The 14,353-nt window shown below is 44.9% G+C and overlaps 1 protein-coding gene across 6 annotated transcripts in view; it reads left to right on the top strand.

The window, feature by feature from the left end:
- The window catches only part of AIFM3 (apoptosis inducing factor mitochondria associated 3), a 108,385-nt gene that overhangs the window by 70,490 nt on the left and 23,542 nt on the right, over window positions 1-14,353 (top strand). For all 6 annotated transcript variants that reach the window (XR_004540504.1, XR_004540503.1, XR_004540502.1 and 3 more), the window contains 2 exons: window positions 4,625-4,701; window positions 7,783-7,900. Coding sequence is in view for 2 of the 6 variants with exons in the window: in XM_033957354.1 (XP_033813245.1) it covers window positions 4,625-4,701; window positions 7,783-7,900 (195 nt within the window). In the remaining 4 variants the exon portion in view is untranslated. The remainder of the gene's footprint in view (window positions 1-4,624; window positions 4,702-7,782; window positions 7,901-14,353) is intronic.

Raw genomic sequence — 14,353 nt, 5'->3', positions numbered from 1 at the left:
AGACTGTGAGTAGGATCCAGCCAATGGGAAGGCAGTGGAGGCGGAGCACTGAAAGGCAGCTCTAGTTCCAGAGACTGTGAGTAGGATCCAGCCAATGGGAAGGCAGTGGAGGCGGAGCACTGAAAGGCAGCTCTAGTTCCAGAGACTGTGAGTAGGATCCAGCCAATGGGAAGGCAGTGGAGGCGGAGCACTGAAAGACAGCTCTAGTCCCAGAGACTGTGGGTAGGATCCAGCCAATGGGAAGGCAGTGGGGGCGGAACACTGAAAGGCAGCTCTAGTTCCAGAGACTGTGAGTAGGATCCAGCCAATGGAAAGGCAGTGGAGGCGGAGCACTGAAAGGCAGCTCTAGTTCCAGAGACTGTGGGTAGGATCCAGCCAATGGGAAGACAGTGGAGGCGGAGCACTGAAAGGCAGCTCTAGTTCCAGAGACTGTGGGTAGGATCCAGCCAATGGGAAGGCAGTGGAGGCGGAGCACTGAAAGGCAGCTCTAGTTCCAGAGACTGTGAGTAGGATCCAGCCAATGGGAAGGCAGTGGAGGCGGAGCACTGAAAGGCAGCTCTAGTTCCAGAGACTGTGAGTAGGATCCAGCCAATGGGAAGGCAGTGGGGGCGGAACACTGAAAGGCAGCTCTAGTTCCAGAGACTGTGGGTAGGATCCAGCCAATGGGAAGGCAGTGGAGGCGGAGCACTGAAAGGCAGCTCTAGTTCCAGAGACTGTGAGTAGGATCCAGCCAATGGGAAGGCAGTGGGGGTTGGGCATCTTTTTTCAAAGCTGCGGTAAACTTGGCCTTAGAACAGTCTCGCATGTGTGTCTCCTACGCACTATGGCCATTTGTCTCTCAGTCATAACAAATTGCCAGGGCAGCAGCTGTTTGGAAAGTGGTCAGAGCTCAGTGTTTTCTCAGTGGTATCCAGTTAATGTGCATTCAGTGGTTCGCACAGGATTACCCATTCTCTGCACCCGAGACGTCCCCTAAATAAATGTGCAAAATAATATTTACCCTCTGGTTACTCCAGGACATTCCGAAATTAATGTGCGACGCATTATCGTGTCCAACATTAGGCCGTCTTTTGCTGTGTTACCAAGTGCTCCTTTTACAAAGCTGTGCTAGAGCCTTAACGCATGGAATACCATACGCTAAATTGCCGTGAGCATTAGCCACTACCGCCTCCTTTGGGGGCAGGCGGTAGATTTTTGGCTAGTGCGCACTAATCTGGTGCGTGTGTTAAAAGCACTAGAGCACTTTTGTAAAAAGAGCCCCAAGTTTCCATGTTTATTCCCATTTTGATATCTCGCCTATCAAAATATGTCTACGTGTCTTACAATTAAAAAATAAGATAGAAATAAAAGAAAATAAAAACTGTGGTAGGACTTGACACAACTGAGAGGAAAGGAGCGACATTTTAAAAAGTACAGATGGGAAGGGAAAGCGTGAGGAAATCAAGAGTTATGTCACAGCCTTTCTAAATTGGGATAGAGAATTAGGAATTGGCAGAAGGTTCCAAAGTTCAGGCCTTTTGAGATTTCTGCTCCTACATTAACTTCTTTGAAAATTCATCAGGATGGAGAACTACATTTCTTTAAACTTCTAAATTTAATAGCATTAAAAGAGGCATAGTGGGGCGGAGTGCGGTGGTACCCATCCCTCTCCGATCCCCTCTGCCTTACACGTGCGCCCCTTCCCTCCCCTTGGAACTCTTTAATTTTCCCTGCCCACGTCGGTGTTGCCTCTCTCTGACGTCACTTCCAGGCCCCGCGCCTAGAAGTGACATCAGAGGGAAAGCTGACACAACGCGGGCAGCCAGTTTGTGATGTTGCTCCCACCTGGAAAATTAAAAAGGTACGGGAAAGGGGAGGGGCACCATTCACCCTCGATACACCAGGGCAGATTAGGGATGGGGAAAAAGTTGGCAGCTTAGTCCTGATTCTCTGCACTGGACTCACAAATCTCAGCAACTGAAGGACTGGCCTACATTTCTAAAAGCAACTTTTACTTCCAACTTTAAGCTTAATTTTCCCCTTTTACAAAGCTGCTGAAGTGATTCTCCCGAGGCAAATGTTCCAAAGTCCATTTAATTCCAGAGGATTTTAGAGCATTTGCCACGAGAGCTTTGTAAAAGGGGCCCTTGAATGAAAATAGGGCACAAATTAAAAAGTTCTGCTTGTTTGAATATTGGGCCCCAAGTTTCTGCACTTGGAAAAGCTGGTCCAAAACAGTTGCAGTGTTGACGTACAATTTGGAGTAACAGAAATGATAGAATTGCACCTTTCAAAGGGTCCTCCCAGCTCACTTGCTCTCTTGATCACAGACTGGCAGACAAGCAACACAAAGACATAAAGGAAAAGACTGGAGTAGGCTGGGGACAAATGGTGGTAAAAATCGGAAGGAACACTCGATGAAGTTACTTTGAAAACCAATAGGAGGAAATATAAGAACATAAGAACATAAGAAGTTGCCTCCGCTGAGGCAGACCATAGGTCCATCCTGCCCAGCGGTCCGCTCCCGCGGCGGCCCATCAGGCCCATTGCCTGAGTAGTGGTCTATACCTATCTATACCCTTCAATCCCTTTTTCTTCTAGGAATCTATCCAAACTTTCTTTGAAACCATTTAATGTTTTCTTGTCTACAACAGCCTCTGGAAGCACGTTCCATGTATCCACCACCCTCTGAGTGAAAAAGAACTTCCTAGCGTTTGTTCTAAACCTGTCCCCTTTCAATTTCTCCGAGTGCCCCCTTGTACTTGTGGTGGTCCTTAATTTGAAAAATCTGTCCCTGTCTACTTTTTCTATGCCCTTCAGGATCTTGAAGGTTTCTATCATGTCTCCTCTAAGTCTCCGCTTTTCCAGTGAGAAAAGTCCCAACTGCTTCAACCTGTCGGTATATGGGAGATTTTCCATTCCCTTTATCAGTTTAGTTGCTCTTCTCTGTACTCCCTCAAGTACTGCCATGTCCTTCTTGAGGTACGGCGACCAGTACTGGACACAGTACTCCAGATGCGGCCGCACCATTGCACGATACAGCGGCATGATGACTTCCTTCGTCCTGGTCGTAATACCCTTCTTAATGATACCCAACATTCTGTTAGCTTTCTTTGAGGCTGTAGCGCACTGCGCTGATGCCTTCAGTGTTGCGTCTACCATCACTCCCAGGTCTCTCTCCAGGTTACTGACCCCTAGCGGTGTTCCCCCCATTCTGTATGTGAACATCGGGTTCTTTTTCCCCACGTGCATGACCTTGCATTTCCCTATGTTGAAGCTCATTTGCCATTTTTCGGCCCACTTTTCCAGCTGCGTTAGATCCTTTTGGAGATTTTCGCAGTCTCCCCTGGTTTGAGCCCTGCTGTATAGTTTGGTGTCATCTGCAAATTTAATAACCTCACACTTGGTTCCCGCCTCTAGGTCGTTTATGTAGATATTGAACAGGAGCGGTCCCAGCACCGACCCCTGCGGAACTCCGCTCGTGACCCCTTTCCAGTCTGAGTACTGGCCCTTTACGCCAACCCTCTGTTCCCTGTTCGCCAGCCAGTTTTTGATCCATCGGTGGATCACCCCTTGTACCCCGTGGTTCCATATGTTTTCACTCAAAGAATAGTTAAGCTCTGGAACGTGTTGCCAGAGGTTGTGGTAAGAGCCAATGGTGTAGCTGGTTTTAAGAAAGGTTTAGACAAGTTCCTGGAGGAAAAGTCCATAGTCTGTTATTGAGAAAGACAAGGGGGAAGCCACTGCTTGCCCTGGATTGGTAGCATGGAATATTGCCGGGCACTTATGACCTGGATTGGCATCCATGAAAATGGGATACCACGTTGGTCTGACCCAGCAAGGCTATTCTTAGGTTCTTATGATGGTAAAGGAGATGAGTTTACTGAAATAGACCCGATAGGGACTGTTGTTTCAGTGCCTCATCTGCTAACCGTGCGTGTGAGATTTATCCTCTAGAGCAGTGATTCCCAACCCTGTCCTGGAGGAACACCAGGCCAATCGGGTTTTCAGGCTAGCCCTAATGAATATGCATGAGAGAGATTTGCATATGATGGAAGTGATAGGCATGCAAATTTCCTTCATGCATATTCATTAGGGCTAGCCTGAAAACCCAATTGGCCTGGTGTTCCTCCAGGACAGGGTTGGGAACCACTGCTCTAGAGGAGCACCCTAGTTAGTGCAGCAGCCTGAGAATCTGGGGAACTGGGTTCAATTCCCACTTAACCTCCCCCCCCCCCCCCACCGCCACAAGTACAAAATAATATGTAAACTGCTTTTATTGCTACCAGAGAAAGTCCCATCCCCTCCTGACGTATCTGGTTTTGACCTCTAATGCAGGCCAAGTCTAATTGGTTTCAATAAACTCATCTCCTTCTACATCCTTTGCCAATGGCCTTCTCCGGTCTTTTCCTTTATTTGGCGTCATGCTCCCTCTTTCCTTTGGTTCATAAATACACCCCCATACACATAAAAACATACCTAAACCAACATACAAATACACAGACATATGAGCAGACCACAGCGTAAACACACATACAAGACACGCAGACACATGCATATGTGTTGGAAAGAATTCCATGAGCCTTGCTCTGTATGTTTTCTCCATTTCTTTGAGCTCACACAGGTCCCATCTTCTCGTCTGCAGGTGCGAGTCCAACGACAGGCTTCCTGAAACAGAGTGGTATCACCATTGACTCTCGTGGCTTCATTCCGGTGAACAAGGTATGATGTCCCTGTGTGGAGCTCACACTTGCCATCTCTCCCATCATAGGGTTACCATATGGCTCCAGAAAAAGGAGGATGGATTGAGACGTCTGGGTTTTACTTCCACTGAAATCAATGGAAGTAAGGAGAATAGAAAGAGTAAAACCCGGATATCTCAATGTTAGGAATTATCAGGAAAGAAATGAAAAAGAAAGATGAAAATGTTATCGCTGTATGGTATGGCTGCACCTTGACTACTGTGTGCAATTCTGGTCACTGTATCGCAAAAAAGATATAGCAGAATTAGAAAAGGTACAGAGAAGGGCGATGAAAATGATGGAAGGGATGGGACGACTTCTCTATGAAGAAAGGCTAAAGAGACTAGGGATCTTCAGCCTGGAGAAGAGACGACTCAGGGGATATATGATAGAGGAAAGGGTCGATGTGAATTGTATGTTTAATACCAGGACTAGGGGGCACGTGATGAAACTACTAAGTAATAGATTTAAATCAAACCAGCAAAAATATTGCTTCACACAATGTGTAATTAAACTCTGGAATTTGTTGTTGGAGAATGTGGTAAAATCAGTTAGCATAGCAGGGCTTAAAAAAGGTTTGGATCATTTCCTAAATGAGAAGTCCATAGGCCATTATTGAGATGGCTTGGGGAAATCCACCGCTTAGTCCTAGGATAAGCAGCATAAAATCTGTTTTACTACTTGGGATCTAGCCAGGTACTTGGGACCTGGGTTGGCCGCTGTTGGAAACAGGATACTGGATTTGATGGACTTTGGTCTGTCCCAGTATGGCAATTCTTATGTGGTAGTGTCACATGAACGATCCCCAGGCCCTGACCTTGCAGTCCTGAAACCACTCTGTGGTCTGTGCTTCAAAGGGTTTTGTCTCCTCCTCTCAGTTCTAGGGAAGATTGAAACCCCACCTGCACACACACACTCTTCCCTTTTATACTCTATAGTCCTGCCATCTGCTGGGAGATACTGGCATTTTCCCCCTTGTACCTCCCTGAGACAGGGGTACATTATATTCTGGGTTTTTCTTCATATGACTAAATTATTAGAGGAAATTATTTGATGGGAACAGAAACTCCATGAGATGGGTTATACAGTCCTTACACTTGGTAAAAGCAGTTAATGTAGCTGATTTTAAGAAAGATTTCTACAAGTTCTTGGAGGAAAAGTCCATAGTCTGTTATTGAGACAGACATGGGAGACGCCACTGCTTGCCCTGAAGTGGTAGCATGGGATGTTGCTACTCTTTGGGTTTCTGCCAGGAACTTGGGACCTGGATTGGCCAATGTGAAGATGGGATACTGGGCTAGATGGTCTGTTTAATGCATTAAGATTTATTTACCGCTTTTTTGCAGGAATTTCCTCAAAGCATTGAAAAAGTCAAACATAGGCGAGAGAGAATTCCAGTCACAATACAAAGTCTGACATAATATGCCCACATTGCAGTGTCAACACAATACACAGCAAAACATTTTAATAGGCAGCAGAGTGTAACATGGGGCAATTCTAGAAAATTACTGCTAATATTTAGGTGCTAATTGCACATGTAATGATTGAAAATGTTGTGTGATCGTGGCACCGAGGTACCCCCCTCTTCAAACCCAACATGCACCCAAAAGGAGGGAGAAAAAGCCTCAGACTAATGTACCAGTAAAGAACCAAAAGGTACAAATCAAAACTGCTTTTGATAGTTTCACTGGCAAAAAATTCCCTCACAGAACAGCTCAGGTTTAGAAAAGGGCAAAGTCACCCGGAGGCACGTTCAAGGACTTGGCTGACAAAAGACGACTTGAGCTCCAACGCTGTCACGTCTTCTCCAATCTTCCCTGTTTCACCAATGTTTGGCTCATCAGGGGAACAAAAATGCAGCCTTGAAAAGTGCAGCCACATTGGTCTGTGCCAAACATTGGTGAAACAGGGAAGATTGGAGAAGACGTCACAGCGTTGGAGCTCAAGTTTCAAGTTTATTAGTTTTTAATATCCCGACCATCAAGCAAATGTCTGGCCGGTTAACAATATTTTGAAAAAGCTAAAAATTTATAATACGAAGTGAACGTAACTGACGTAGACTAGACAAACTAGAAAGTGAGGGTAAAAGGGGAAGGAGGGGAGAAGTTACATAATTTAGATGAGAAGGAAAAAGTGGGGGGGGATAGAACGAGAAGGATAAGGTAGCATTGTTGAAGCAAATACATACTCGCGGTAAGAAGCATAAAAAGAGAAATAAAAATAAATAAGAGAAATAAAACAAAAAATAAAACGAGAGAGATGAGGAGGGATGATCTAAGTTCAATTGAAAGCGTCTTGAAATAAGAAGGTCTTTAAGCCAGCCTTGAATTTGATTAAATTTTGTTCATCACGTAGGTATTGTGGAAGCGAGTTCCATAATGTGGGTGCAGTTACTGCGAAGTTGGTTTTTCGGGTGTAATAGAATTCTTTTAGAGATGGAATGAAAAGAAGTTTTTGGTCAGTGGATCTTAACGTGCGAGGGGAACATTGTGGTATTAGTAGTTTATCAAGGAATAAAGGTTGGTGGAAGAGTTTGATTTTAAAGGAAAGTAAGATGATTTTGTAGGTGATGCGGTGGGTGATAGGGAGCTCAAGTCGTCTTTTGTCAGCTAAGTCCTTGAACGTGCCTCTGGGTGACTTTTCTAAACCCGAGCTGTTCTGTGAGCAGTTTTGATTTGCATCTTTTGGCTTTATACTGCTACATTAGTCTGAGGATTTTCCTCCCTCTTTTTGGGTGCATGCTGGGTTTGAAGAGGGGGGTACCTCAGTGCCACGATCACACATTTTCCATCATTGTTGTTAACTAATGTAAACAATTAGAATAATGACATGCAGATGTGCCCCAGCGCAGTCAGCTGTGTTCTAGAAATAGAGAGCAAATTGCACAGGTGAGTGCACACATAAGCAGACTCCAGGTAGAGCAAGAGTGAGACTCACACTTTTGTGTAACGTGTAAGTTACGCCCATTAGCTCCAGCTTTTAGGTGCTAAAGCACGGTGGGTGTCTTCTGTTGATATGGCTTCATTTCTGGATCACTCGCCTGACTCTCCTCTCCCGACAGATGATGCAGAGTAATGTCCCAGGGGTCTTTGCAGCTGGTGACGTGATCACATTTCCTCTGGCTTTACGGAACAATAAGAAAGTGAATGTCCCTCACTGGCAGATGGCACACATCCAAGGTGGGCATAGTTACATCTGGAGCATATCCCTGGATAACAGGTCTGGGAAGCCTGGCAGTTGTTTTGGAACTGCAGAAGTAGTGGTTTTACCTCTCTGGAAATCACTGGTAGACCCAGATCAGTCATCTCTCATCTCAGGAAGCATTACTTATGTTCACTAATACTTATGGGGAATTTAGGAGACACCTAAAAACACGTCTGTTCCTGAAGTACTTAGGCAACTGATTTGAACAATCTTATTCCACAATCACTGATCTCTAGAGCTCTTAATCACTAGCTTTTACTTTGTTAGTTTTACTTAATTTGTAGTATTTTTACCCATAGTAAACCGCCTAGAACTTCACAGTCCTGCGGTATATAAACTATTATTAGTCCTGCTTTTATTTATATATAATAATAATAATAATAATCAATTTATATACCGCAAGGCCGTAAAGTTCTAGGCGGTTTACAGTAGTTAAAAAAAAAACCAATAAAAGAAGTTGAATAGAACTAAAACACAACCAAAACACATACTAAAGGACATCACTTAGACCTGATCTCATTCCTCCCCAATATCCCTGCCTCCCCCAGCATAAGCTTCAAAGATGAAACCTGGATTACCACCCCTTGGTCAGACCACCTCCGATGCAACTTTAACTTACGCTGGCTCAAAAAACAAATCCAAAAGCTGCCAAGAACTACCCACAAAGAAAAAACAATATGGACTAGAGGTCAATTAAACCCTGAAGAATTCTGGTCCCATTACAACCCAACACCCATCACAGACCCAAACTCCAACTTCATCCCAGGTTGGAATAACTTCAGCATCCAGATTCTAAACGACTTGGCTCCACTGAAACCTTGCAAGAAAAAACACCGCTCATCTGCCAACTGGTTTGACGCTAACCTTCTAGCTCTGAAACGAGAAGTGCGCAAGCTAGAAAGAATTTGGTGCAAATACGGCACAGACACTGACAGACACTCCTGGCGAAAAAAAGTTATTGAATACAAAAGAATGATCAAAGAGAAACGCGCCAAATACTACGCCCAATCAATCAACACCCCATCCCTGAACACAATAAACTCTTCAGACTAGTCAACTCCTTATTTGACATCAATTCATATAAAAGCTCCCCCACAGATCTTCCACCCTCCCCAACTACTTCGCCAATAAAATTCTTAACTTAAAAGCCTCTCTTGCCACTACAAACACCAGCCCATTAACCCATCTACCTCCCCCAAACAATGAAGGTACTACTGCCGACATGACTTGGAATCGCTTTGAAAACCCAGATTGGTATCTATTTCTAGAGCTATACTCCAAATACTCCAAATCCAACTGCCTACTAGATAATTGCCCATCCTCCATCATGAAAATAGCTCCCCCCCCTTCAAAGTGGAACTCTTCAACTGGGTCACTCTCTGCCTATCCACCGGCTACTTCCCGCTGGAACTCGGCCACATCCTCATATCCCCAACAATCAAAAACCCCAAAGAACCACTCTCCACAGCCACCAACTACAGACCCATTGCAACATACCATTCTTCCTCAAAATTATGGAAGGCCTTGTCAACCAGGACCTCATGTCACACCTCGAGAAATTCAACATCCTTCATGACTCCCAGTCTGGATTCCGCACTAACTACAGCACGGAAACCGTCATAGCATCACTAACCAACTACCTCCTCCAACTATTCTCCCAGGGAAACAACGCTCTGTTACTCCAGTTTGACCTCAGTAGTGCCTTTGACCTGGTAGACCATGACATTCTGCTTAGTTGCCTTGATTCTATAGGCATTTCGGGACAGGTACTAACCTGGCTCACAGGCTTCCTAAAAAACTGCACCTACCAAGTACACAATGAGGGAGCCTACTCCCATACCTGGTCCAACCCCTGTGGAGTCCCACAAGGCTCCCCCCTATCACCTTCCCTATTCAAAATCTACATGGCATCACTGGGACACATGTTGTCAGGCTGAAAACTGAAATCCTACATTTATGCAGATGACATTACAATTGTCATCCCCATCTCCTCATTATCACAAGAAACAGAACAGCGCATCTCATCAGTACTCACCATGGTCGAACACTGGACAACTCGGTTTAAACTGAAACTAAATCCAGAAAAGACTAAACTCTTCCTTGCAAGTCCCAATCACAAATTAACGACCACCACCCTACAACTCAACGGTCTAACTTACCCTATTAATCCCACCATCAAAATCCTTGAAGTCATCCTAGACCGCTGCTTGACCTTCGAAGACCACACCAATGCCCAGGTCAATAAATGTTTTCATACCCTCTGGAAACTCCGCACCATCAAACATTACCTCGACTTCCTCTCCTTCAGACTGCTGGTCCAATCCCTAATCTTAAACACCCTGGATTACTGTAATATTATATATTTGGGCTCCTACAAGAAAACCATCAAACATCTAAGACTCATTCAAAACACCGCCGTCCGCCTAATCTATGGCCTCAAAAAGTCAGACCATATCAGCCCTTACTACAGAAAACTTCACTGGTTGCCACTAGAAGCGAGAATCATCTTCAAATTCGCCTGCCTCTGCTTCAAAACCCTAACTGGCTTATCCCTGATATATCTCTCTCACCACTTTGTGTTCCCAGGTACCACTCGCACACGCAATGCCTATCTGTTTACCTACCCATCCCTAAAGGGATGCACCTACAAAAGATTCCTTAATAGAACTCTCTCATTCCAAGCTGGCAGATGGACAGATTGCCTGACCACCCTCATCTCATCTGCCCCATCTTATTCATACTTCAGGAAATCTTTCAAATCTTACCTCTATGATAAATTTCTCGAACCCCTCCCCTCCAAATAACCAAACCCTCCCACCTCTCCTCCCCCGATCTCTCTCGTACCGTTTCTTTCACTGTATAAATATCGCTGCTGAAGATGTACAGACTCCTGCACTGTAATTCTGCTTTGCTTTCCGCAGTATTAACACCTATGCTAAATATGTACAGTCCCTGCATTGTAATTTGCTCTCAACTGCATAGTACATTCTCTTACATTGTATCTTCGCTGTATATGTACAGTCTCTTACATTGTAAACCGCTCTGAACTGTTTGTGGTATTGCGGTATACAAAAATAAAGTTATTATTATTATTTAAAAAAGTTAAAAGCCAATAATTATAGACACTAAATGATTAAAATAGTGCATAATAACATTTTTACGAATTAGCTGCCTAAATACTTCGAAAACGGATGTTTTTAGATGTCTCCTAAATTCCCCATAAGTGTCAGTAAGCAAAACATTTCGATCCTGCAGTGTCCATAAAAGTATTGTATTTATTTAAAACATTCCTATCTCACAATGTCATAGTTGAGCTGGATTTAAACTGTGAGTATCAGTAGGCAAAGGGAGTGGGAGAAGGTCCCCCCCTCCCTCAGTGGTGGCACTCCATGTGGGACCTTCCAGCATGTGCATGCGGACAGGCTCTCTGCTCTGACATTCTGTCCTTTCTCTGGCTTCTGATCCTAAAACCCGATTTCTCTAGACCTGTTGGTAACTGTCCTGCCATATTTTTTTTTTTTTGGGGGGGGGGGGGGGTTGGGAGGCACATCTGTGCCTTTAAAAAAAACAAACAAGCTCTATCCGCAGGGACAGGAAGCTGCTTTCCCTGTCACTGCTGTTAAGGCTATGTGCATGTCTCAATCACTCACTGAGCGATTGAATTGGTTGGGTTTGCATGCAAATGATTTGTACCTCCGTGCAAATTGTTTGAATGCAAACTTGATGCAAACAGCATCAATTGCTGTTGGGAGAATCTTTGTGAATCTACTCCCATGTCAGAAGGCCATGAATTAGAATAAGACTATTAAAAGTTAGGATCGTATGCCATTTGCTAATAATAAGCTTTCAGCTGAGATTTAAATGCCTTAAAAGATTGTTCAGAAGACAAGTAAAGCAGAAGAGAGCTGGAGGCTGAGCAGTTCTTTCCAGACATGGGTCCACTCCTTTTCAACATATTCATAGGGGATCTGACTCAAGGGCTTCAAGGTAAAATAACACTATTCGCCGATGACGCCAAACTATGTAATATAGTAAGTGAATGCAGTTTACAGAATTATATGGCGCAGGACCTGCTTACATTGGAAAGTTGGTCCTCAACCTGGCAGCTAGGTTTCAATGCTAAGAAATGTAAGGTCATGCACCTCGGAAGCGGAAATCCATGCAGGACGTACTTCTTGAACGGAGAAACTTTAACTAGGACTTCAGCAGAACGAGATTTAGGAGTAATCATCAGTGCAGACATGAAAACTGCCAATCAAGTGGAGAAGGCTTCATCTAAGGCAAGGCAGATATTGGGTTGTATCAATAGAAGTTTCGTCAGCCGAAAGCCTGAAGTCATAATGCCATTGTACAGGGCCATGGTGAGACCTCATCTGGAGTACTGTGTGCAATTCTGGAGGCCACATTACAGTAAAGATGTGCGCAGATTTGAATCGGTTCAGTGGACGGCCACCAGGATGATCTCGGGGCTCAAGGGTCTCTCGTACGAAGAGAGACTGAACAAATTGCAGCTCTACACTCTCGAGGAATGTAGAGAGAGGGGAGACATGATCGAAACATTTAAGTACCTCACAGGACGTGTCGAAGTGGAAGATGATATTTTCTTTCTCAAGGGACCCTCGGCCACAAGAGGGCACCCGCTCAAACTCAGGGGTGGAAAATTTCATGGCAACACCAGAAAGTATTTCTTCACAGAGAGAGTGGTTGATCATTGGAACAAGCTTCCAGTGCAGGTGATCAAGGCAGACAGCGTGCCAGACTTTAAGAATAAATGGGATACCTATGTGGGATCCCTACGAGGGTCAAGATAAGGAAATTGGGTCATTAGGGCATAGACAAGGGGTGGGTAAGCAGAGTGGGCAGACTTGATGGGCTGTAGCCCTTTTCTGCCGTCATCTTCTATGTTTCTATGACCTGAACAGGATAGGGAGGGAAGAGGTTCCGTTTTCAGATTTCTTTCAACAGCTGCTAGGACTAAACCCAAACCCAGTGGACACTTCCTGTCCTTTCCATAGATGAGGTTACCAGATGTCTGGAAAAACCCAGACGTCTCCTCTTTATAGAAGACTGTCCAGGTGCTCGGGGAGATTTCCAAATCCCGACGGTATGTCCAGGTTTTGGAAGGCCTCGAGCTCAGGTCCACGTCTGGAGGGCCTCCGAACATGTATGGATGCGACATGATGTCCGGGGGTCTGGACGGCACTTTGTCTGGGTTTTGAAAAGCCTCCTCAAATCGTGTCGATCAGGGGGCGGGACTAGGGCGGGATTAGGGCGGGATTAGGGCACTACAGGGAGGGGATGGACGGAACTGAGAGGGCCTGTGGGTGGGTCTAGGAGTCCGGATTTTCAGATTGGAAAATCTGGCAAACCTCTGTGGGGGCAGGGCTGGGGACAGAGAGAGCAGGGCCACCTCGGTCCTCTGTCCTCAGAGCCCTGGTGTCTTTAGGGAATGTTAGATAAGAAAGGACAACATCCCTCTCTCAACACAGAATTTCTCTCTGCTCTTTGTCCTAGGGAGGTTATTTCGTTAACACACACCCCCAGTACGTACTGCTAGCAGAGTCTGGAGCATCTCTAAACTATTCAGACCCAAAGCCAGAAACGGACAGGCCTCCAATCCTACACTTACCCTATGGCTCCAGAAAAAGGAGGATGGATTAAGACATCCGGGTTTTACTGCTATTGAAAGCAAGGAAAGTGAAACCCGGATGTCTCAATCCGTCCCCCTTTTTCTGGAGCCATAGGGTAACTCTACCCAATCCATACCACAGTGTGGAAACAGTGTCTGAGCTATTTTCAAATTTTGAAAAATTTACATTATAGAGACATGTTAAATCTTGAAAAAACAGTGATTCAAAGCAAAATCCATGGAGATATTAACAAATGAGAGTCCAGAAACTGAAATCAGGCAGAAGATTCCAGATGGCGGTTGTCTGCAGACCATCTTTTAATGCCATATAGTAACCTAGGTGCTAAATGTTTCAACACTCATAGAATGCCTATGTGCTTCGGAGTGGCCTTGGAGCTATGGATCTGATACAGGATGATCCATCCAGTCTGCCCAGTAGTTACGCTCCTTATGAATGAATGATTTGTGGGAGTGTGTGGTGCAGTGGTTAGAGCTCCAGCCTTGGCACCCTGAGGTTGTGGGTTCATATCCTGTACTGCTCCTTGTGACCCTGAGCAAGTCACTTAATCCCCATTGCCCCAATTAGATAGAGTTAGGAAAAAATGCCTGAGTACCTGAATAATTTGTAATCTGCATAGAATTGTAGGATAAGTGGAATTCAAATGATTACATTGAATCATCTCTTTCTTCGATATTATGGCCTCATAGGCCCTAGAAGTCCAGGTTCCCACTATCGGAGCTGCTGTTGAAACTCATTGCATCCTATCCGAACCATCTCATCATTTGCGGGATACAGACT

Source organism: Geotrypetes seraphini, chromosome 8 (assembly GCF_902459505.1).
Source record: "Geotrypetes seraphini chromosome 8, aGeoSer1.1, whole genome shotgun sequence".
In the NCBI taxonomy this organism is placed as follows: Eukaryota; Metazoa; Chordata; class Amphibia; order Gymnophiona; family Dermophiidae; genus Geotrypetes; species Geotrypetes seraphini.
This window is presented reverse-complemented; position numbering and strand designations above follow the sequence as displayed.